The sequence below is a fragment of the Melospiza melodia genome, chromosome 6 (genome assembly GCF_035770615.1).
Source record: "Melospiza melodia melodia isolate bMelMel2 chromosome 6, bMelMel2.pri, whole genome shotgun sequence".
Taxonomy (NCBI): domain Eukaryota; kingdom Metazoa; phylum Chordata; class Aves; order Passeriformes; family Passerellidae; genus Melospiza; species Melospiza melodia.
The window spans coordinates 55,746,730-55,769,936 of NC_086199.1; the positions used below are offsets into that span (position 1 = coordinate 55,746,730).

Genomic DNA, 23,207 nt, shown 5'->3' on the forward strand with positions numbered 1-23,207 from the left:
TACCCGCAGGCACGGACCGCACCGGGATCATCCCGGGATCAGGGGCAGGATCCCGGGATAGTCCCGGGCCGATGAGTGCGGGCATCCCGGGATCAGGGGTGGGATTCCGGGATCGTCCCGGCAAGATGAGTGCGGACATCCCTGGGAGCATCCCCCCGCTGGGTGCGGGGGTCCCATGGGGGGTGCGACCCCCCGACTTCCACTCGCTGCGAGTCCCATGGGAGTTGGATCCCCAGGATCGCCCCAGCCGGATCTCCCGGGTCACGGCTCTGTGCCCTCTGCTCATCCCGACCACAACTCGGTGCCCCGATCTGCCGGCCGGTTCTTCCCCCTGCAGCTCAGGGCTGGAAAATAACGGGACTTTTCCCTCCTCCGCCATCCCACAGGTTGAGGCAGAGTCCCCACCCTGCTGCGGCTCAGGGTAGGGGTGAAACCACGGGAGAAATTCGTCATTAAAGGAAGAAACACACTCACGGCGGGGGAAACTAGAGGGCACCAATGCCCTGGGCTGAGATTCCCAGAAACCAAATCCCAATTTCCAGGGCGGGGCCATGCTCGTTCGGTTTATTTAATCAGTAACACTCCCAGAGTTGCCAGGAAAAGGTTCCAGGACAGCGGATCGTGCGGATTCCGGTGCATTAACACGGTCCAAGCACACCCCGAAGCCTGAGAGGGGCATTCCTTTAAGGGCAGCCCGAGCTTTCCAGGGATCCCAAATGGCATCCCCAAAAAGTGGCACCCCCTGGCTTCAACCCTGTGTTTGTGGGAGATGGAGGTGGGCTTGGGGCTCTGCAGGATTTGGGGATTTCACAGGGATTAGGGACAGAGAAAGAGTGGGAAAGAAGAGGAAAGAAAAAGAGGATAATGAAGGAGCTAGGGGCAAAAAAAGGGGAAATGAAGGGGGCAAAGAAAGGCGGAAAACTGAGGAAAAAAAGAAAGGGGGAGGAAAGAACAGGGTAAGGAAATAAGCAGGCAAAGAAGGGACAAAACAGGGGGAAAGGGAAGAAAAGGACAACACAGGTGGCAAAAAAAAAAAAAGAAAAGGAAAGAATGGAATAAAGGATGAAGGGAGGACAGGGGGCAAAAAAGGTGAAAAAGGTGACAAGGAAAGGGAGGGGAAACAAGGGGGTAAAGAAAGAAAAGGGAAAGAAAACGGTGAAGCAAAAAGCGGGCAAAGAACAGGTAAAGGTGGAGCTAAGGAAGGAAGCTGGCAATAAAGGGGCAACAAAAGAAGCGGGGAAATGAGTAAAAAAGAGGATTAAGCAATGAACGAGGAAAGGGGCCCGGGGTTTCCCCGGCGCCGAGGAGGAGGCTCCCGTGCCTCACAGGGGCGTCCGGAGGGGCGGTCTGTTCCCGCTCCGTCCCAAATCTCGAGGAAACGAAACCGCGGCTCTGCGCCCGCCCCGCGGCGCCTCCACCTCCCGGAGCCGCACGCGTTCGCAGGTGCCACCACAGCTGTCCCCCAGCCCCAGGCATGCAGTCGCCGCTTCCGCCCTACGAGGTGCTGCCGACCGAAGTGAGCATGGAGGAGATGCCCCGCAGCACCACGGTGGTGGTGGAGGAGACGCAGCAGCAGCAGCAGCAGCCGCCGCCGCGGGACCACCTGGTGTGGTCCCTGTTCACCACCCTGTACGGCAACTTCTGCTGCCTCGGCCTCCTGGCCTTCGTCTTCTCCGTCAAGGTGAGGAGCCCGGGGGGACACCGCGGGTGGGGGCGGCCCCGGGGACACCCACGGAGTCCCGGACATCAGGGACACCCACCGAGCCCTGGACCTCAGGGACACCCACCGAGCCCCCAGCCCGGGATGCCCCATGGACCCCACTGAGCCCCCGTGGACCCCACAGAGCTCCCGGTCCCAGGGTGACCCATGGACCCCACAAACCCCAGACCAGAGGGTGTCCCAGGGTACCCCACAGAGTGCCCTCTTCATGGAGCACTGACCCCACAGCGTCCCCTCTTCATGGAGCCCTGACCCCACAGAGTCCCCTCTTTACGGAGCAGTGACCTCAGGGAGTCCCCTCTTTATGGAGCACTGATCCCAGGGACTCCCCTCTTTATGAAGCCCTGACTCCACAGAGTCCCCCCTTCATGGAGCACTGATCCCACAGAGTCCCCTCTTTACGGAGCACTGACCCCAGGGAGTCCCGGCTACGAGTTCTGCAGGGTTTTGGGGCAGGGAGGGCAGTGGGCACCTCAGGGTATCCCCGGTGTTTTGGGGGGGTTCAGCCCGGTCTGGCGCCTCCAGCACCTCTCCCACAGCCCTGAGCCCCCCGGGACCCCCCCACCCCACTCCCCTGACTCTGCCTCTGCCTGTCCCCAGTCCAGGGACCGCAAAGTGCTGGGTGACTACAGCGGGGCCCTGAGCTACGGCTCCACGGCCAAGTACCTGAACATCACGGCCCTGGTGATCAACATCGTCATCGTCATCCTCGTCATTGTCTTCGTCTCCCTGGCCTTAGCCGGGGTCTTCAGCGCCCGCCACCCCCCGTACCACCCGTACGGGTACGGCAGCACTTAAGTGCCTGCCCTCCTTGCCCTCGGGCTGTGCTTCCCTCCCGGGGCTGGAGCCACAGTCCACGACAATCCTGCCTCGCCCGGAGCCCGCTGCTCTCCTGTCCCTGTCCCTCCCCACTCGGAGCTTTCGTGGTGGCTGGAGCTGCCTGGGGATGGACACGGTGCCCCCGAGAGCAGCTGAGCACCCCAGCCCTGCCACGGCCTGCTTGGAGCCCCAGCTGCCTCAAAACAATTCTGGGGAGAAGCGCCTGGTTCAGAGAAACCCCGCTCCCTGAAATAAAAGTTTCTTTTACTTTTGCCGTGTCTCGGTTTCGTATCATTGAGGATGTGGTTTGGGGTTTGTTCTGCAGCAGCTTGGCAGGATGAGAAACAGGGTCAGCCCGTGGGATGGGCCTGGGGGAGGAGGTGTTTGAGGGTCCCCAGGAGCAGGGGAGAGATGAGAATCTTGACTCCATGTTTCAGAAGGCTGATTTATTATTTTATTATATGTATTATATATTTTTTAAATTATATACTAAAGCTATACTAAAGAAAGAGAAAGGAGACATCAGAAGGCTATCAAGGAAAGGAATGATAAAATCTTGTGACTGACCAGAGACACAACACAGCTGGACCTGTGATTGGTCATCAAGTAGAAACAGTTCGTGTGAGACCAATCAAAGATGTACCTGCCACATTTCGCAGCAGCAGATAATTATTGTTTACATTTCTTTTCTGAGGCTTCTCAGGAGAAAAATCCTAGCGAAAGGATTTCCATAAAATGTGTCAGTGACACCTGAGGGAGGTGAAAAGTGTCCCCCATCACGGAGACACTGCTCAGGGGACACCCCAGGCACCCTGAACCTGGATGCTGCATCTGCACGGGCAGTGAAGCTCTTGGAAGGGTCACACGCGGGTGAGGGTGGGAGCTGATCCCTGCTGGGTGTCACCAGGAGCATTCCCATCCTCACCGGCCCTCAGGAGGGGCTGGCAGCAAGCAGAGCTGAGGGCAAGCTGGCTTTGGGGGGGCAGGAGGTGCAAAGGGCTTGAGCAGGATGAGCTGGAATGGGACTGAGCAGGGCTGGAGAGGCTCCCAGAGGGAAGGGCCGGTGGGTTCTGCTGCTCCATCCCCAATCACCCTACCAGGGCTGGATTGCCCATCTCCCCCTGCAGCCAGGGGAGCTGTGCGATGCTCACAGCCCCCATCCCACATGCCTGGAGCCCCGTTTGCCTGGGTACAGCCGCCCATGTGCCCGCAGCAGGATGCAGGGCATGAATTCCGTGTCCCGCCCGGCTGCCATGCGCAGCCTTCGCTTTCGCTATCAGCTCATCCCAGCCCGCAGCTCCCTCCCTTTGTGCTCCGGATTCCCTCCTCATCCCACAGGGGAGCGAGCTGCGGCCAGAGGGAGCCGCACCAAGCACCAGGAGTCCCTGTCCCTGTCCCTGGCTGGATCCTCACACTTCGAGGGTGCCACACGTGTCCCTCCCTGCCCAGCCCGTGTCCCTGCCTGCCCGGCCCCGGAGTGGCCCCGGAGGGAACGTGGGCAGCCCTGGCCCAGCCCATGTGGCAGAGCCCCGGCCCTGCAGCTGGCCGGGCTCCCCCTTCCCCTGGGCACCCCTGGCCCTCGGCAGGGCCCGGTCCCGGGGCTGGGGCCCCGCACGGAGGGGAACAAAAGCGCGATTTTGCCTCTCCCCACGAACATGGGGCTCCTGCCAAGACGCCACTCGTAAGATGTCAGAAATCCCACTCACAAACACAGCGGATATTTGTTGCAGGATCGCTGGCACGGAGCCTCCGGTGAATCATTTTCTGCTCTGCTTTTTTCCCGGAAAACACGGGCTCCTTGCTGCAAAAGGAATCCGCTGCCTGCCCGGCCCCAGGCTCGGCCTGGCAAAACCAGTGCAGCCAATGGGAACTCAGGCCAGCAAAGGCCGCTGCTCCGAGATCCCAATTTCCTCCTTCTCCCTGTTTTTATCAGCAGCTTCCGGCACAAATCTAAAGGGCAACCCCACACAAGTTGACACGGAGAAAATTGACCCTTTCACATCCCAAAACAGCCACAGGCAAAGGCTCCCTCCCTCCCTCCTGCGACCACCCCAGGCTGCCATGGACAGCTCCCGCAGCCCACCTGCCACCCAAACTCGGGAGGGGAACAAAAACCCTCCAGCACGACGCTTGTAGTGACAGAGAATGAGGCATTGCTTTGTCCTGGCCAGGACATGCCATGGAAAACATTCCCATCCACGCATAGTTCCTTACTATGGTGTTTCCCATGTCTACACGGACAAAAAGCCAAAGAAACTCCCGTTCAGACGTCTTAAATTACACTTAGGAATTGCAGTTACACTTAAGAATTACAATTCTTAGTATTAGATCTCCTATCAGTTCTTGATCCCTTCACCTTCGAACCCCATTTTTCGGTTCTCTCAAGGATTCATTTCCCAGACAGGGAGGCGATGTTGGTTAATGGTCGCTAATGGTCCCTAGTATTCGCTAATGTTCTCTAATGCTCTTCTGGCAACTCCCAATCTGTGCCTGTTCAGATCACGGCCCTCTCCCGATGAACAGAATCTTTGGAAGAAAAACTTGATTTCCCCTCCCCTTTGGCATAGGCGAACAAAATCCTGATTAATGTTGCATTAAAAAAATTAAATTTTTTATCATTTCAAACATCCACTCCAGTCCCCTCGGAGTCCTCAGGGCTCTCCCAAACCCCTTTAAGCCCCCCAGGGTCCCCAGGGCTGCCCTGCACCCCCAGCCTGCGTGGGCTGGGGGTCCCAGCGGGCCGTGCCCCCCCTCCCCCGGCGGGGCGGTGCGGGGCCGGTCCCCCGCCCTGAGCGAGCTCCGCTCCCGTTCCCGGCGCTCATTCCCGGCCATGGAGCCCCGGCAGGCGGACGTGTCCATCCCGCTGCAGTCCTCCGGCTGGGGGGCGGCCGCCCCCGGGCCCCGCTCCGAGCCGCAGCCCCGGGACTACGTGCTCTGGTCGGTGTTCAATGTGCTGCTGTGGTGCGCCCTGGGCGGGCTGGGCTGCTGCGGCTTCCCCGCGCTCGTCTGCTCCGTCAAGGTGAGGGAGGGGCCGGGGACCCCCGCCAGACCCGCCCCGGATCGAGCCCTGATCGGCCCCGGGACCCCCACCCAGACCGACCCCAGCCAGACCCTCCCGGGGCTCCCCGAGCTCGGCACGGGAACCCCGGCGTGTCCCGGCTCCATCCCCACCTCCGGAGCCCCGACCCAGCCCCACCCGGACCTTCCCCTCACCCGGGGATCCCCCGGCCCTCCCTGACACCCCCGCTCCTCTCCCCCTGCCCACCGCCCTCCAAACCCCTCTCCCATCACCTGATCCCCTCTCCCATCCCGGACCCCCAGTCTGGTCTCCCATCCCCGATGCCAGCCCCCCCCGGGACCCCCAAAGCCGTGTCCCCATCCCGGGACCCCCAAATCCCCCTGCCCACCCTGGGACCCCCAAAGCCGTGTGCGCACCCCAGGGCCCCCAAAGCCGCACTGTGCCCACCCTGGGACCCCCAAAGCCACCCTGTGCCTACCCCGGGACTCCCAAAGCCGTGTGCACACTCTGGGACCCCCAAAGCCGTGTCCCCCCAGCCCCCGCTGGCCCTGTGCCCCGGGTGACACCCGCGTCCCCAGGGTCCCAGCACAGCCTCGCAGCCACCCCGGGGGTTTGGCCCCCCAGTCTGTGCCCCACACACCCCGAGCCCCCCGCTTGCCCCCCAGGCCCGTGACTGCAAGCAGGCGGGGGACCTGGAGGGTGCGCGGCGCCACAGCCACCGCGCCAGGGTGGCCAACATCGTCTGCTCCGTGGCGGTGGCCCTCGTCTGGCTCATCTTCATCGTCATCGCCGCCACCTTCATGTCCCGATTCAGGCACACCTGACCGGCGCCCGGCCCCACCCGCGGGGTGCTGCCCCCTCCTCCTGCCTCCAAAATGTGCCCGCCCGGGGCGCGGGGGCGCAGGGAGTGACCCCGCTGTCCCCGCTGTCCCCGCACGGCCGCGGGACGGGACGGGACGGGGCGGCCAGGCTGGGGCGTGGGGGACAGGGGACAGCCCCCCACTCCCCCGCTTGGCTGCGCTCACACGCTCCCTGGCACCTGTGACACACCTGCGGGTCACTGCACCTGTGACACACCTGTGGGTCACCGCTGCCACCGATGGGGTTCTTCCCCTCGCTGTCACCTCCTCCACCGCGGGACATCGCGGAGAGAGAGTCCTCGGGCATCCTTGCGGCGTCCTCCTCCTCCTCCTCCTCCTCCTCCTCCTGCTCCCATCCCTGCCTCCATCCCGCCGCGGAGCAGGGCGCTTCCAGCCCAAATCCCATCTGGGATGTTATAGATACATATTATAATATTGGCTTTTCACAAACATTAAAATAGATTTTATATGTGTAGCGTTATAACAAAGTTATACACCACACATTTTATACGTGTAGTGTATAACTCTGTTATAAATATATAGTTTTTATTTCTGCTGTTAATTAAGCTTGGGCATTTTGGTAAAACAGCTAAGATAAGCATGCTTGTGTTAAAATGCCTACTTAGATGAGATAACATCCAATAAACAAATAAAAAAAGACTCCTGCTTACAGATATACCAAGTATCAACCCTCGCCATCTAGAGACAGTGTGGGCCAAACCAAAACTAAAAATAATAATAAAAAACCCCTAAAACCACGACCAAAAAATTACACATACTCTAAAAAAGTAAAACCAAAAAAGAGTCATAGTAAACAATCCTTAAAATATGCAAACTAGTTTAAGAAAAAAGTTTACTATACGTAAGAGTCTATAAATATACAATGGGCTGATATTAGAAAAAACGTGTTTAAGAAGTGTCTCCGGAGATAACGGTGTGCTCTTAACTGAGCACCAAGGCACACCCAGCCATAATCTTTGTTCCTTATCTCCTACTATCCTTTATTAAACTTCTAAAATTTTCACAAGAGAGTAAAAGCGTTTTCCACGTTGGAGATGGCAGGAAAATGAAATCAAAGCCCCTCCGCGTGTTCTGGCTGCACCCCGCAGCCCGGGTGCCGGGGATCCCCATGGGTGCTGCTCTTCCCCTTTCCCACACGAACTTCCCATTCCATCCATCCCGCAGCCCCAAAGGTGCTGCCGAGGGGGGTCAGCCCTGCCCAGCTCACCCGGAGCGGGGTTTGGAGGAGCGCAGCTGCCGGGCTCCGCCCCGCAGCGCTCCTCATCCCGGGAGGAAGGCTGGGCTCGCCATCCCAGCGGGACAACCGCATCCCTCAGGGCTGTAATTTCCCGGGTTTATATTTAGCGGAGCAGGGATATAAAAGGGGCGCGGGCCGCCGGAGCCGCGGGGTCCCTCTCCGTGCCCACCATGGACACCTCGTACCCGCGGGAGGAGCGGCCGCGCCCCAAGCGGGGATCGCCCCCCGCCGCCCCCCAGGCGCCCCGCGACCACCTGCTCTGGGCCATCTTCAACACCCTCTACATGAACTTCTGCTGCCTGGGCTTCGTGGCGCTCGCCTTCGCCGTCAAGGTACGGCCCCGGAGCGCTCGGGGCTCGGGAGGGACGGGAGGGATGCCCGAGGAGGCAATGAGCGCTCGGGAAAACTCCCGGAGGGGCTGGGGCGGGCAGATCCCAGCTCTCCACAGGCGGTGGCACCTGCCGCTGGTGAATCCTCCCTGCTCTTCCTGCCACTGATTCCGGAGGCTGGAATAACCACAGCCCCCTGCCCAGCGCCCGAGGAGCAGCTGTGTGATCCTAAAAAATGCCATGGGGGCTGTGATTTCATCAGCACCCCCCGGCAGGAGCAGCTCCAGCTGTGGAGAAATGGGAACAAGCAGGGACTGGAGTCAGAGCGGCTCTGGAGGTAGCAGAAGGGAAAATCCCAGCTCCAGCTGGACTAGACTAGGATAGAAAAAATGGGAACAAGCAGGGACTGGGGTCAGAGAGGCTCTGGAGGTAGCAGGGAGGAAAAAAACAAGTGGGAAAGGATGCAGGGCTGGAGGGCAGCCTGGGATGGATGGATGGATGGATGGATGGATGGATGGATGGATGGATGGATGGATGGATGGATGGATGGATGGATGGATGGATGGATGGATGGATGGATGGATGGATTGTGGGTGGCAAGGGGAACAAAGCCCTAGAGCAGGATGGGGCTGCAGGAAGGGGGGTGCAGGAAGGGCTCAGGGAAAGAGCTGCAAGAGAGGGCTGTGGGAAGGGGAATTGGGAAGGGGATGAGGGAAGGGATGAAGGAAGGGGCTGTGGGAAGGGGGCTTTGGAAAGGGCTGAGGGAAGGGGCTGTGGGAAGGATCTCTCCAAAGGGGCTGAAGGAAGGGGCTGAGGGAAGGGGCTGAGGGAAGGCTCTCTCCTCGGCTGCTGCAGGCTCGGGACAGGAAGGTGTCCGGGGACGTGGAAGCCGCTCGTCACTTCAGCTCCAAGGCGCGGTGCTACAACGCGCTGGCCACGGCGGGCAGCGTGGTGCTGCCCCTGCTGCTCGGGGCCCTCATTGTCACCGGCGTCATCCACCTCTCCAAGCTGGCCCAGGACTCCGTGGGCTTCTTCACCTACCAGCTCAGCGGCAGCGACGACGAGGACCAGTGACCCCGGGTGGTGGCACCTCCTCTGCTCCCAAAAGGCCACCACCCCTGTCTGCCACCCCCCACCCCACAAACCCCGTTATTTTTGTTTATCCTGTGGGATTTTTTACCTCCTGTTATCCCGTGTGGAGCCCCAGTTTCTGTTGTTGCTATTTAAATCATTAAACGCTTCACACAGCGCGAGTTTCTGCCTGTGGGAAGGGGCAGGGGGGTGCCAAAGGGAAAACATAAATTGGGATTTTTGGCTCTGATGGGGCTCCTGGCAGCCAGGCGACACCATTGTTCCCACAGCCTGTAGGGCCACCTTTGGCCCCAGGACTGAGGAGGGGAGGAAGCAGAGATGCTCCTGGGCCTCGTGGGGGCAGGATGAAGCAAACGGGTGGAGCAAAGGGGTGTCCCCTTCCCAAATGGGTGTCCCCTCCCCACCCCAAACGGAGCTGAGACCTGCAAACCCATTGCAGCAACGCTGACACCCCCAGCCAGGACAGGGGGGAGTCGGGAAGCACCCCCAGTGCTCCCTGCTCTCCGTGCCTGGGCTGGAGACAGCTCATTTTGGGATAAGGAACCCCTTTTTTGAGGCTGAACCCCCTTTAGTGCCGACTAGCCCTGGCTCCAGCGGGGCTGCATCCCAGCCCCATCCAAATCCCAACCCCGGTGCAGTGCACAGGGCTGGGGACAGCACGGTCCCTTCTTCGTGCCAAGAGCTGCCGCTAATTAGGGGCTGGCTCTAATTAGGGGCTGGCGGCTCTGATGAGGCTGGAGCAGGACCCGAGTAATTACAGGGCAGCGGGAACGTCCCTGCTCCAGCCCTGAGCATTCCCAGATGCCTCGGGGCACGGAGCAGCCGCGGGGCTTTTTATAAACCGGGCCGAGATTCCTGGGGTTGGCCTGGCCGGGACAGAGCCCTCGGGGCTGGGAACGCCCCCGGCATTCCCTGAATCCCACCCAGGACGGGACACGGAGGATGGAGAGAGGAGGAGGATGTGCAGCCCAGAGCCAGGGGCTGGGAGCACCGAGCCCGCCCTGGGCAGGCACGGGAATTCCTCGGGATTCCTGGGACACCAAACACCGTGTGCCAGAGCAAAGCCACAGCAGCTCTCTGCTCAGGCTGCCCTTGCCACCCTCGGACAGGATAACGCTGCAGATCTCTGGTGTCCAGGCTTCCTGCAGCCCTTCAAGACGCCAAGTGAGAAAGAATTTAACTCCAGAAGCGCTTGAAAAGAGAGGGTATAGTGTAGATAAGGGTTTAAAAGCATGTGAGGGATGTTACACACCAAATAACAGGAGTGCAGCTGTGTGCTGCCCACACGAGGTTAAAAGGCTTTCTGCTGCATATTTTGGAGTAGTACTTAGAGCCAAAACATCGTTCATCTGGTGCAACAGCACTGGCTGAGCCTCCACAGCCCTTTCAGCCCAGGGAGCAACACATGGGGAAGGCAAGGAGCAGCTGGAGGAGCTGGAGTCAGGATCCTGGAGTCAGGAATGGGCTTCGTTACGAACACAAACATGCTGAGAGCAAAAACAGCTCCTGGGTGTTCAGCAAACACCTTTGAAAGGGACATTTTCAGGCTTGGTTTCCTCTCCTGTGCTGAGTAAGAGGTGTGTGGAGGGGAGTGGGGGTTCAGACGTGGTGACAGCTCCAGCCATGGTGACAGCTCCAGCCCCTGAGTCCCTGGGGCCACAAGGGCAGGTGGCACACAAGGGCAGGTGGCACACAAGGGCAGCCCTGGGGGGGCAAAGGGCTCCTGGCACAGCCTGGCACCCCCTTTCCACCCCCTGTTACCTTCCCCCTGCACCAACATGCCGGATCCGCTGCTCCAGAGGGCAGCTCCCGGATCAGGCAGGGCTCAGGGGGTGCTGCTGGGCGACCTCTGGATCCATCCAGGCGCTGTGGGGAAGGAGACACTCTGCCCTGCGACAGAAGAGCTTTGTGTGAGGGATGGGGATGGTTTCTCCCCAGGTTATTTCAGGGAGCAGATGCAGGCAGTGCTGCCGTACCCTCCCACAGGGGAAAGCGCTGTCCCGACTCCAGCACAACTTCCAGGGGAGAGGCTGGAGGGTCCCAGGAGGCCTCAGTCACTGCCATCCTGATCTCCTCGCTGGTGATGGTGACCTCCAGCCTGTTGCCCAAGTAGGAGATGCCGGAGAGTTTCAGCTTGGTGACACTGTCGGGAAAGGCGGGATCGAAGAGGAGGGCAGACCTTGTGATCCTGGAAAGGCAGGAGCAGTCAGGGGGGAACAGCAGGAGCCACAGAGGAGCCCAGCTCGGGGTCAGGGTCAGGGAGCAGCCACCTCTCCAGACATCACCACCTCACGCACACCAGAGGGGTCTGGGAGGGTCCTCAGAGCATCCAAGGAGCTGCTGGGGCTGTGATTCCCAAGACATTCCTTCGTCCCATCCCGTTCCACAGCTGGGGCCTGAGCTTTCCAGGTTTCATATTTTAGAAACTTAGCCCAATTCCCTGCTCTTGGCTCCAGCAGCAGCTGTGCTGGCAGAGCTTGGGGAATGCCCTGCTCCTCCTGCTCTCAGAGCAGGGAACCCTCACACGCCCACCTCAGCTCCCAATCCCATGGGATGGAGGGCTGGGAGCTCAGCAGGAAATGCAGGCACAGGGAGCTCCCAAGGCTCAGAGACAGAGATGGATGCAGTGCTTGACCTAAGGCCTTGGAGAAGAGACTTGAAGGTTTAGAAAAGAAAAGAGAAACAGACACAAAGTAAGAATTAAGATTTGTAGTTGAAGCAGAAATGCGTTTTAAGCAAGCAGAAAAATGCTTCATGGAAGTGAATAAATATCTAAAGTGAGGTAGTAGAAAATTTTAAAGTCTAGCAGTAGAACTTGTTATAAAGCTGGCGAAAAGTAGAGGATCCAGCAATAAATGTCTGGAGGGTTGTATGATTGGATAGAAAGAAGCACATTGCATCAGAGTCCCGTAAAATGTAGCAATGATTTCCAGCAGTTTGCTGTCATTGGTAGCAATGATAGCAAATTATTAATTGGGTTATGAACATCCTAGTGAGTTTTGTATTAGTAGTTAATAAGGAATATATAAGATATGATAAGAAATATATGACAAGAAATATATAAAAGACATTGTAACTAAAATTAAAACGCCTTCTGACGTGCTGGCACTGAATGTCGGTCTCAGCCTTCCATGAGACTGATTTTGCAATAAATAAACCATCTTTTAATTGCCTCATCGGTTGACCCTGTCTGCTCTGTATCCCCAGCAGTGCTCCCTCCCCAGAAACAATGGAACAAACATCCCAACCCAGCCCTGAGCCCAGGCCAAGCTGCCTGTGTGGGCGTTGGCTTTGGGTGAGGAAAAACAAGGGCCCCTCTTGTCCCCGGCCCAAATCCTGCACTCCAGAGCTCTCCACCAGCAGCTCCAGAGGCTGAGAGGGCTGGAGGGGACTCAGGGGAGGTGTGGGGGCCTGGGGAGCCCCAGCACTGCACAGGATCCGTGTCCTATGCAGGAAAAGGCAGGACTGTGGTTGCACAATGTCACCGTCACCTCTGGAACTTGGCCAGAGCCACAAGGCTGTGGCTTGAGCCTGTGCCACCAGGGGCCTGACCCAGCACACACTGGGCACCTGGAGACCTCCCAGCTGGGCCAAAGCCCAGATTTCCAGCTGGGAATATGGGAGCTCACACCCAGCTCCACCAGGGGATGGGGAACGGGTGGCTTTTCCAGCTGGGAATGGGGCAGCTCACACCCAGCTCTGCCAGGGAATGGGGAGGGACTCCCAGCAGCTCTGGCCACACACATGGAGTGAAAATACATGGTTAGGGCTGGAAGTTTTCAGTGGGAATCAAAAGGCTCAATCCAGCCTCAATTAAACCAGGAATAGGCTGAAGAGACGGCGGCTCCGGGGTGGAAACCACCACGGCTCTGAAATTACATGAACAGCTCCATGTTTTCCCGGGATATTTTAGAGCTGAGGCGATGCCTGCCCAGCACTTGGCTCCAGGGAGGCTTCAGGAGGCGTTTCCTCACCACATCCAAAGGAGACAGGAGGATGCTGCTGCTGAAGCTGAGATGTCCTGGATTGTCAAACAAATTTATTCTATTTGCCACCTGTATGGCAGCTATCTTCTGTTAAGTGGGCAGTTTTCCTTATCTCCTCCATAACTATTCCGAGGAGACATCTGCTGATAACAGCTATTGAATGTCACTGCATGGCTGATAAGAACTACAGCATCCCATTGTGAGATGTGAGCCCAGAGGGGAGAGACAAGCATTCCTACTGGAGATATAATCTGGAGATTCTGGAACACCAGCACGGCTTCTCCACTGGATTTCCCAGAGGAACAGCAGCTGCCTCTGCTTCCACTGGCTCTTCAGAGGAAGAGCACACCTTTCTACAGGATCCCTGCTCCAGCAGAACCACCCCTGGCACTGCAGGAGGGCTGCAGCCACAATTCCAATGGGACTGCTGCCAACACCCTGACCCACAGGGTGTCAAGTTGGGTTCTGACTCTGTCAGCGTTGTTTTAGTTTATTGCATTGCTTGTTTTGTCTTTTTATTTTCTTCCCCCTTAAAGAACTGTTATTTCCTGCTCATACATTTTTTGCCTGAGAGCCCCTTAATTTAAAATTTATAGCAATTCGGAGGGGTGGGGAGGGTTTACATTCTGCATTTCAGGGGAGGCTCCTGCCTTCCTTAGCAGACACCTGTCTTTCCAAACCAAGACAGACTGCTACCAACCCACAGGGTGTCAGGTTGTATTCTGACTCTGTCAGTGTTGTTTTAGTTTATTGCATTGGTTGTTTCATACTTTTATTTTCGTCCCTATTAAAGAACTGTATTTCCTGCTTGTGTATTTTTTTGCCTGAGAGCCCCTTAATTTAAAATTTATAGCAATTTGGAGGGAGAGGCTTTACATTTTCCATTTTCTGCCTTCCTTGGCAGGCACCTGTCTTTCCAAACCAAGACAAGAGAACAGGCTTAGGGAATGGAATTTTGCTTCCCAAATGTGACCTGTCATGAGCTCTTACTTGGGAACAGGTAAGAGCTCCAGCCAAACAGGGACATTTTAAGGGACAAGTGGTTGCTTGGGAGTTAAAAGCGACACAACAGGTCTCACCTGAACCCCGTGAAGCCGAAGAGGACGACCTGCAGGAATCCACCCATCCCTGTCAGGAAGTTCACAGCTCCCGACCCATCCGCGTTCTCCACCCAGACCTGACCAGCAGGAGAAAGAGGTGATGCAGGAGTTGGGTTGGGATGCCACCTGCCTGGGAGCAGGAGGGACCTGCAGCTCCTCCACTCACCTTGAAAGGCTCTGTGATGTTGCTGAAGCACTTTTCCAGCTGGCTCCAGGCTCTCTGTGGCTCCTTCAGCTCCAGCCAGCCCACGGCAAACATGCTCTGCCGGAGGGGCAGGGTGACGGCGCAGTGTAGCAGCACCACCTCCCACCCCTCCATCCAGAGAGAGCGGCTCCAGGGCACATCCCAGCTCGGCACTGTGCCCTGGGTGGAGCCCCCGCTCCCAGGGGAGAGTGCCAGGCCGGGCTCTGCCCTCTCCTCACCCAGGTCATGGCTGGCCCGGCTGGGTCCGTGACGGGCTCGTACATCTCCAGGTCGTTCCTCCGCACCTCGGCACTCATGGGGTGCATCAGTGGGAACCCCAGCAGGACCACATCTGCCTGCTTCACCGGCTCACCTGGGGACAGGGCTGCTCAGACACCTCCCAAATTTCCCGAGTTTTTGAGCCCACTAATGAGAAACAATCCAGTGAGGCAGGAAAGCCTCCCCTAGCCCAGTTTGTTGCACTGCAGCAACAGCAGGGACTCTTCTTCTGCCATTCCCAATGGAATTCTGATCCTTCCAGGATTAAAAGTGGGATCCGTGGGCTGAGCCATCTCCATGGGCTGCTGCCCCTGCCTCCCCACTCACCTGGGCTGTAGCCATCGTACTCAGGGTGGTATTTCCTCTCCTCATCAAAGGGCACTTTGATTTTCCTGGCACGGTCCTCCCACTCCTCTGGCGCCTGGAGCAGCAGGTCCCGAGCCAAGACAGCAGCAAAATTTAAGCTGGAGAGAAGGAGGAGCAAGGTTTTATGTCAGGGATGGGTGCTGGTGAGAGGAGAGAGGGGACAGAAGGAGCTGCAAGTGAAAGCTGCTGTGAAAGAACAAGGGGCAGGGATTGAGCCAGAGATAACAGATCCTATCATGGAGCTGGGAGCTCCTTTCCCTGGCTGTGGGTGTCCCCAGCTGGCCAACAGCACAGACACCCCAGGAATGCCCAGGGAGAAGCCCTGCTGTGGATGGAGATCCCTCCCAGCCCCACGTGGGCACCGAACAGGTCAGAGGAGCCGGGGGAGCTCCCACTCTCCCTGTGACTGCAGAGGGGAGTGAGGGGAGGGAGGAAGGATCCCCTTGGGACCCCCCTGCTCCCACCCCTGCAGAGTGCCAGGGGGAAGAGCAGAGAGCCAGGCCAGGCTCCCAGGTGGGATCCCAAGCATTACCTGCGCCGGGCCACGGCGTTGGTGTAAGCAGAGTTGTCCACCTGGCTGTGGTACTCGTCTGGGGGCATGACACCTGCGGGGACAGCAGGGGACACCTGGCACCCCAGCACACCCTGGGCTGCCCTGGGCCCCTCCTCGGGGACACAGTGGGGAAGGGGACCCTGCTGCCCAAATGGATCCCAGCGGGATGCTCAGTGAGGAACACGCACGGTGCTCTGTGGGAAATGGAAAGATGGAAACTTCCACAGATGCAGGAAGGTTTAATTTGCAGCCTTGGAAGGAGCTTGGATTGATGTAAAAATAAAGCATGCAGACATTAAGCAGAAAAATCAACTTAAGCTTCTATAGTTATAAGTAAGAATAAGCCTTAAGTAAGAAACTATTGATAAGATGGTGAAGGGTATATAAAGTAAGAGTGTAATTGTATAGAATAAGCTATGAGTTTAGATGTTACAATAGAGGTGTGTGTGTACTTAAAATAACAGCGTGTTGGTTAAAAGTATCCACACTGCAGTAACAGTAAGCAAAGGTGACAGGTTAGAAAAGCAAAACATACTCTGTGGCGACAGTCCATTGGATAAGAGAGTTATATATCATCTTGTAAAGTTATATATTGTCTTGTAAAGTTATATATTGTCTTGTAACAAAGAACTTTTGACTATCTTGAGCTATGGCTGACTGCTTGCTGTCTCAAAATCTCACAGCCTCTGAGACTGATGTCTATTTAAACAATAAATTGTCTTTAGTCCTTAAAACTGATTTTAGTCCTGTCCCTTTAATGAATGCAGTGACAGTGGTGAAGCAGGAACAACCCGGGGTGCAGCTCTGGCTGGTGCATGCGGGCACCTCATCCTCAGGGCAGCCTGGAGGGCACCTCCAAGCCATGGAACCCCGGGGTGGTTTGGGTTGTCTTAAAGCTCATCCAGTTCCATGGGCAGGGACACCTTCCACTAGACCAGGTGGCTCCAGACCTCTGCTTTCCACCCCATTGCCATGGCAGAGGTACCTCTGATGTGGTAGAGCTGCTCCTCCTCGCTCCACACCATCCTGCTGCACCAGTACTGAGCCACGGCTTCCACCAGCTCCCAGCCCCCGTCCTCCTGGAACAGCTTCAGGTCCTGGGGAAAGACAGGGGAATAAGGGGGAGAATCCACCAGACCCAAAGCCAGCAGGAGGATGGAGAAGAGCTCTGAGGAGATGGAGGGAGCAGGAGGAAAGACTGGCCTGGTTTGAGCCAACAGGGTGCTGAGACGCCCACAGGAGCAAGGGCAGTGCAGGCAGGGCTGCAGGAGGGAGTCTGCGGAGCAGAGAGAGCAGAGTTCCTCAGGGAAGGGACAGTGACAGTGTCCAGGTGTCCTGCCACCGGGCCATCAGGTGGAGCACCGTCCCTTTACCTGCGTAGTGCAGTAATACTGCTCGAAGGCCATCAGGACATCCCCGCTGATGTGGATTTCCTGCGCCCCGTAGATCTGCTCAGGACACACCTCCCGGCCCGTGGCTGCGCTCTCCCACGGGAACTTCGCGCCCTGCCAGAGAAGGCATCAATGAGCACATCGCCCCGTGCTGCGCCCGCTGAAACAGCCCGGGACTGCCCTGGGGACAGGGGCTGGTGCCACCCCCGCCTGGTGTCCCCTGGGGACAGGGACAGGTGCCACCCCCGCCCGATGTCCCCTGGGGACAGGAGTTGGTGCCACCCCCACCCGGTGTCCCCCGGGGACAGGGACAAGTGCCACCCCCGCCTGGTGTCCCCTGGGGACAGGCACAGGTGCCACCCCCGCCCGATGTCCCCTGGGGACAGGAGTTGGTGCCACCCCCGCCCGGTGTCCCCTGGGGACAGGGACAGGTGCCACCCCCGCCCGGTGTCCCCTGGGGACAGGGACAGGTGCCACCCCGCCCGGTGTCCCCGTCGCACCTCGTAGCCCTGCTCCCGCGCGTTGCGCTTGGCGCCCTCCAGCGTGCGGATGCGGTAGTGCAGGATGGCGCGGGCAGCCCCGGGATGCAGCAGCAGGATATTCGGGAACATCCAGGTGTCCTGCGGGGCCGCCGGCGGGATTGGCTGGGGGGAGGCATCCGAATGCTCCCGCCAGCTCCACCCCTCAAGCACACCCTCATCCCGATGGAAGGATGGAGTCTCCTCCATCGCACTCGCCGTGCCAAGCCCCCAGGTGAGCACGGCCCCCTTCACCTGGTCCCAGAAGACGTGTCCCCAGTAGTCCTCGCCGCGGGTGCCGTTGGACAAGCCGCCGGGGCTGATGCCGTGGAAGGGCACTCCGGGGCTGTCCAGGGGCGGGAGGGCGCTCAGCAGGTAGTAGAGGCAGCCGTGGAGCGCCTGGCGCAGGGCCGGGGGCCCGTCCAGCTCCACGGAGCTGCCGCGGCGCAGCGCGGCCCAGGCGTGGATGTGGGAGCGGAGCAGGGAGCCCGCGGCCGCCAGCGACAGCCCCGCGCTGTAGCTGCGCTTCGCCTCCTCCTCGCTGCCGGCCACCGCCGTCAGGAACTGCCAGCAGCGCTCCCGCTCCTCCCCGCCCAGCGTCAGCCACTGCGGGATGGGGGTCCACAGCATGTGCACGGTGGGACGGGGGCCCCCCTCCACCTCCGGAACCAGCGTCTGCCCGTAGATGTAGCTGTGGGAGACGGGAAGCGATTGGGGAAGGTGTTTCTTCCCAGTGTCTCCCATCTAACCCTGCCCTCTGGCAGTGGGAAGCCATCACAAACGGCCTCTGGAACCAGGAAAGCTGTTCTAGAGGTCACATCCTACAAATCTCCTGTTTCCCCCAGCCTCACTTCTTTGGAATCACATCTAGCCCCTGTCACATTCACCGCCCTCACACATCAGAGTGAGGGATAATTCTGGAGTTTCAAGTAATAAAAATGTTTCTATGCTTCATTTCAGGGTCTTTTAAATACACTTACCAGGACGAAGCAGGTGTGAGAAGCCTCCACACCTCTCACCATTCCAATCCCACGCTCCTCACCATTCCAGACCCACACTCCTCACCATCCCAGCCCCACACCCCTCACCATTCTAGCCTCACCGTTCCCCTCACCATTCCAATCCCACAATTCCAGTCCCAAACCCCTCATCATTCCAGTCCCAAACCCCTCACCCTTCCAGCCCCACTCCAGCCTTACACCTGCAGTTTATTCTCCGGGGAGAGCAGGGCACTGCACCACAGCCCACAGAAGGTGAGCTCCGGGCAGGAACCCCAATCCTCACACTCACTGCGCTCCCTGGAAGTCTGGGCCTGAGCTCAAGTGCAGGTCCTGGCTCTGTGGCACGAACAGGCTCTGGAGCTGGACGGTGATGGGATGTGTGGAGCCATCCAAGCGCCAGATGGTGACACTGGAGACCATCAGGTGCACCAGGGAGTGGTGGGCGTACAGCTGCTGCGTAGCCGTGTAGCCAGGGCACTGAATGGTGTGGCTGAAGGTCCCTGCAAGCACAGCCAGAGCCACCAGCCTTTGGAAACACTTGGATCCTGCTCTATCTATTGGTTCCGACTGGCCAAGGAATTGCTTTTCCCAAGATCAGACCCAGTTGTGGACTGGACAACACCGCTGACAGCGAGCCTGGCCAAGCTGCTGAGGGATGGTCTGTGCCATCAAACATGATTAAAGAGCGTGTGCCGAGCCTGGCCCCAGCAGGGATAGAGCTACAGCCTGAAAATCACTTATCCGACACAAAAGGGGGATTTTCCGCTCGTTCCAGAGGAGCAGCGCCCCGAGGCGAAAGGAGAACGGGAGAAGGAAGGTGTGACTGAGCACAGGAGGCAGCAGCAGCAGAGAGAATGGAGCCCTGCAGAGCCCCGGGGAGGTGCCGGCTCCCCGCTCACCTGTCCAGGTGTCGAGGGCGAAGCTCTGGGCGGCTCCGGGCGCTGCCATGCGCAGGCCCAGCGGGCTGGGGACATCGGCGCGGTGCGTGTCCCCCGCGGCGCCGCTGTACACGCCGGCGGCGTGCAGGATGTCCCGGAACACGCGGGTGCCCAGCAGGGCGTTGGTCACCGTGGGCAGCAGCCGCGGGTCCCCGGGCAGGGCCGTGGCCGTGAACACGCCGGGGTCGCCCTCGCCATCGGCCATCGCCCACCTGCGGAGCCGCAGGGATGGGATGAGGGTTGAGGGGACAAAGCCAGCTCCCTGTCACCCCCCTCCCCCGCCTGCCACCAGCGGTCTCTGCTCCTTTTAGTGTCCCCTCCGGGCACCTCCAGCGGTTTTCCCCCATCCCAGCTTCCTCCCAGCCCTGGGGTGCATCTCCTCCTCTCCCTCACCCCATCTCTAGCTGTCCCATAATCCCGACGGATGAAGGACGAAGCTCACGGGCTTCATCACTTCTCAGCCTCCTCCCTCTTCCTCTTCTGATGCTGGGATGGGGTTGCACCAGTTTCTCCCAACACACACAGACGCCTTCCCCATCTGGCCTCCTCTTCCTCCCGGTGCTGTTCCGTGACACTTTGAAAAGTTCCTGATACTTCCCCCTCTGTCATCTCACTGCACCCCTCTGTTCCCTTCACTCCTGCATCTCCAGCTCAGCCTCCTGGGGCAGGACCTTTCAGTCCCACTGATTTATACATAAAACTATATAAATAATGTAATGTACAAACATATAAATAATTACAGACTAAAGATATGTACAGATACAGACGTGCACAAGCAGCCCCTGACAAAAGGCAGCTGCAGCTGGATCCTGGCAATGCCGGGCACAGGAAAAACACAGGAATGACCAAACGAGGCTCGGAGAGACTCCGAGCAGAGCTGGCAATCCAGCCGGGGTGACACAGGGGCAAGGAGGGCGCCCAGCCCCCAAATCCCTCCCCGACAGCAGCCGGATGCAGGAACGCCCAAGCTCAGCTCGGTTTCCTCACCGAGGCTGAGCTGGGAGGGAAATCCTGCCTTCGGGAAAGGGAAAAATCCCGGCCCAGCCCAAACCCCAGGGTGCGGGAGGGAGGAGGTGGCTCTTGCCTTCTGTCCCGAGGCCGGGCTGAGCCCGTGCGGGCGGAGAGACGCCGCTCCAGGCAAGGACGGAAGTTGCCCAACCGAGAAAGAAGGAAGGAAATCACTTTTTTCCCCCCCGTCTCCTTAAAAAGAAATAGTTGGAAAAATGATCCTGGGCACGCAGGTGTTTGTCCAGCTGAGCTGAGTGCCCGGGAGGGAGCGCGGCACTCCTGGGGCTGCCCTGTGCCGGGGAGGAGGAACTGAAAGGGGAAAACCGAGTCGGATGAGCTGAGATCCCAACGCCGGTGGCAGAGAGCCGGGTTAGCAGCACACCCCACTGACCTCCCGTGCCCCCAGCCATGCTCTGACCCTTTCCCGTTTCCAGGGAGGACAAAAATTCCATCTGGACTTTGGCTTTGGCATGATTTCCCAGCCCCTTCCAGCTGGTGCCATGCTGGTGGGTCAGGGATCCAGGGCTGGAGCTGCAGCCAAGTGCCACTGGCTGCTCTGAGCAGCCTCCGCTGCTCACCGGGATCCAGCACTTGGCATAACACATCTGTCCTGTGCGGAAAATCCATGGAAAAGCCTGGCTGAGTCAGTCCTGCAGCTGCCAATGCCCCAGGGATCCAGGGCTGGGATCCCAAGCCTGAGCAGTAACACTTGCTCCCAGCTCTACTCCTTTGCTATTCCAGGGTCTAATCCCAGCTGGGCCCCAGCAGGATTCATCTCCCCTTTGGTTGGTTCCTCACAACCAGCATAGGCTGAGTCCATGGCAAGGGCAGGAATATCCATCCCCTGGGCATCCATAGGGGTTCTGGGGCTCTGGAGCCCCCCTCCAGCAGCCACCAGCACTCAGGGACAAGCAGTTCCTTCCCCAGCTGATCCCAGTGGCATGCACCCCACTTCCTTCCCTTTATCAGAGGAATTTGGAAATAGCCCTTTCCAGTGAGCCCTTTCTCACTGAATGGTGCTTTGAGTGTTTCAAAGTTTATAAAAGCCCACAGAAAAGGAGGTACAAGAAGAGAGTTCTGTTCCAAAGGAAGAATTTTGCTCGAAGGGTAAAGGCTCCTCCAAGAGGAGGTCTCTGCTCCCCAGCAGAGTGTCTCAGTGTCCCCCTGTGCTGGCTGGGGACTGTTTTTGTCTCAGAGTCCTGGGCAGTGCTAATGGGAAAAAAATCAAAAAACAATTAAGGGTAGAAAAATTAAGCAGAGATCAACTTGGGCAAACCTGACTGTGTCAGGCTGTCCCTCCCTGTGCCCTGGAGCTGTGCCAAGGAGTGGCAGGGGGTGGTGGCAGCAGTGACAGTGACAAGCTGGGCAGCTGCAGAGCGAGGAGGAGCAGCGGGATCGCCCTGAGAGCGCCATGAGGGGTTTCCAGAGGGGCTCCCAGCTCCTGGCAGCCGCACTCCGGATCAGCCGGGCCCCCCGGGCACAGCTCCGCTCCCACCCCCCCGAGCACCCCATCTCTCCTGGTGTGAGTATCCTGGGGGGCTGAAAACGTGGGAACAGCCCACATGGAGGGGCCCAAACCCTCTGTGTCAGGGCCAAATTGTTTGGGAAGGGGGTGGAAGCAAAAGGGGAGGGGGAGGAAAAGAAGGAATGAGCCCTCAGGTTCCAGCCCACACCCCCACAGTGTCCATGTCCTGCTCCCCACCAGCTCCTGCTTCTGTTTGGCTTTGTCCTTTCAGCCCCTTTTTTAACCTTTGAGGTTTGGGGGTCCCCCAATCATCTCATTCTAAGCTGGAGCCTGCTTTGTTCATTCCTGGTCACATCTCACAGCAGACCCCAAGGAGAGGGTATTCTCATGGGGGCACTGGCTCTGTGCCAGGCCTAAACCATGACAGAGCCCAAGGTCCTTCTGACAGCCCCCCTGTGGGGACAGTCCCCCCAAAACCAGACCCTCCAGGCTGGGTGAAACAAGCTGGGAAAAAGGAGCTTTCCACCAAAATCCTGCCTGGTTCCCCCACCACCTCTTTATTCGGGGTTTTCCCTCGGCTGCCTTTCCAAGGTCTTCAAGCAAGGAGCTGCAGAAGCCTGGAGAGGCTTTTTCTAGGCAACTAAATCAAAGGAAGGTGCCCATGTGGGATGTTAATGCTGTCCTGGTTGCACTAGGGAAATGAGGGGCTGCTGCTGGCTGCAATTCCCATCCCAAAGTCACCTGAAAGTCAGGAACACTGCAGGCCCTGGCCACCGCCTCAAGGTCATGCACTGCTCCAGTGTCCCAGAGGAACAAACCTGGAGAGCACCAGCCCCATCCAGAGCCAGTGGGGACAGCTCTGCTCCCCACAGCTCCCTCCACAGCCCCAGGGCAGGTGCCAAGGGCTGGGAAGAGCACAGGGAAGCCAGCTGGGGGTGGTGTTGGGTGGCAGCAGCGCAGCCATTTCAGGAGCCCTGTGAGCTGTGGCACAGCCATGCCACTGATTCCTGCTCCTTGTCCCCCTCAGGAACAAGCTGTGGCCTTCAGCCTGATGTTCTCGTCCTTCCTGGTGCCCACAGCCTGGGTCCTGAGCAACATCTACAACTACAGGAGCAGGCCTGAGTGAGGAGTGGCAGGAGCAACCTGATCCCTGCTGAGAGCATCCCCAGGGAAGAGGCCTTGGGACAGAGCCTTGCAGGGATGGAACCCCCTGAACCTGCTCATTAAAATCCACCTTTGCATCCAACAAGGGCTCACTGGGTTTGCTCCATCCTGTAGGGAAGTAACCAGAGCTGTGCCCGCTGTCCTGATGGCAGCACTC

The 23,207-nt window shown here is 58.6% G+C and overlaps 4 protein-coding genes and 1 long non-coding RNA gene across 7 annotated transcripts; 4 read left to right on the top strand and 1 right to left on the bottom strand.

The window, feature by feature from the left end:
- The first annotated feature begins 1,077 nt into the window (after nt 1-1,077).
- LOC134419287 (dispanin subfamily A member 2b-like) lies at nt 1,078-2,811 on the top strand. The gene is made up of 2 exons (XM_063158348.1): nt 1,078-1,681; nt 2,321-2,811. Exons 1-2 carry the CDS (start codon nt 1,475-1,477, stop codon nt 2,516-2,518), a joined length of 405 nt encoding a protein of 134 aa, XP_063014418.1. The 5' UTR covers nt 1,078-1,474; the 3' UTR covers nt 2,519-2,811.
- A 2,558-nt stretch (nt 2,812-5,369) lies between these two features.
- Nucleotides 5,370-7,078, top strand: LOC134419288 (dispanin subfamily A member 2b-like). Its single transcript, XM_063158349.1, has 2 exons — nt 5,370-5,558; nt 6,224-7,078. The coding sequence occupies exons 1-2, from the start codon at nt 5,370-5,372 to the stop codon at nt 6,380-6,382; spliced, it is 348 nt and encodes a 115-aa protein (XP_063014419.1). The 3' UTR covers nt 6,383-7,078.
- Nucleotides 7,079-7,846: 768 nt separating this feature from the next.
- Nucleotides 7,847-9,236, top strand: LOC134419919 (interferon-induced transmembrane protein 5-like). The gene is made up of 2 exons (XM_063159519.1): nt 7,847-8,008; nt 8,861-9,236. Exons 1-2 carry the CDS (start codon nt 7,847-7,849, stop codon nt 9,077-9,079), a joined length of 381 nt encoding a protein of 126 aa, XP_063015589.1. The 3' UTR covers nt 9,080-9,236.
- A 1,053-nt stretch (nt 9,237-10,289) lies between these two features.
- On the bottom strand, nt 10,290-19,618 carry PGGHG (protein-glucosylgalactosylhydroxylysine glucosidase). 3 transcript variants are annotated; one of them, XM_063158350.1, is made up of 13 exons: nt 19,375-19,618; nt 18,765-18,975; nt 17,730-18,165; nt 17,457-17,576; nt 16,939-17,070; nt 16,551-16,662; nt 15,545-15,617; nt 14,974-15,110; nt 14,607-14,740; nt 14,350-14,445; nt 14,163-14,260; nt 11,074-11,285; nt 10,290-10,987 (listed from the first exon to the last, which is right to left on the bottom strand). In XM_063158350.1, exons 1-13 carry the CDS (start codon nt 19,616-19,618, stop codon nt 10,923-10,925), a joined length of 2,070 nt encoding a protein of 689 aa, XP_063014420.1. In that variant the 3' UTR covers nt 10,290-10,922. The 3 variants fall into 3 exon arrangements, with proteins under 3 accessions (XP_063014420.1, XP_063014421.1, XP_063014423.1); XM_063158351.1 differs by lacking the exons at nt 10,290-10,987; nt 11,074-11,285 and adding an exon at nt 13,120-13,991; XM_063158353.1 differs by lacking the exons at nt 10,290-10,987; nt 11,074-11,285 and adding an exon at nt 13,120-13,995.
- A 2,101-nt stretch (nt 19,619-21,719) lies between these two features.
- LOC134419291 (uncharacterized) lies at nt 21,720-23,135 on the top strand. The gene is made up of 2 exons (XR_010028006.1): nt 21,720-21,943; nt 22,914-23,135. It is a non-coding gene; the product is annotated as an uncharacterized LOC134419291 (long non-coding RNA).
- Nucleotides 23,136-23,207: the final 72 nt, after the last annotated feature.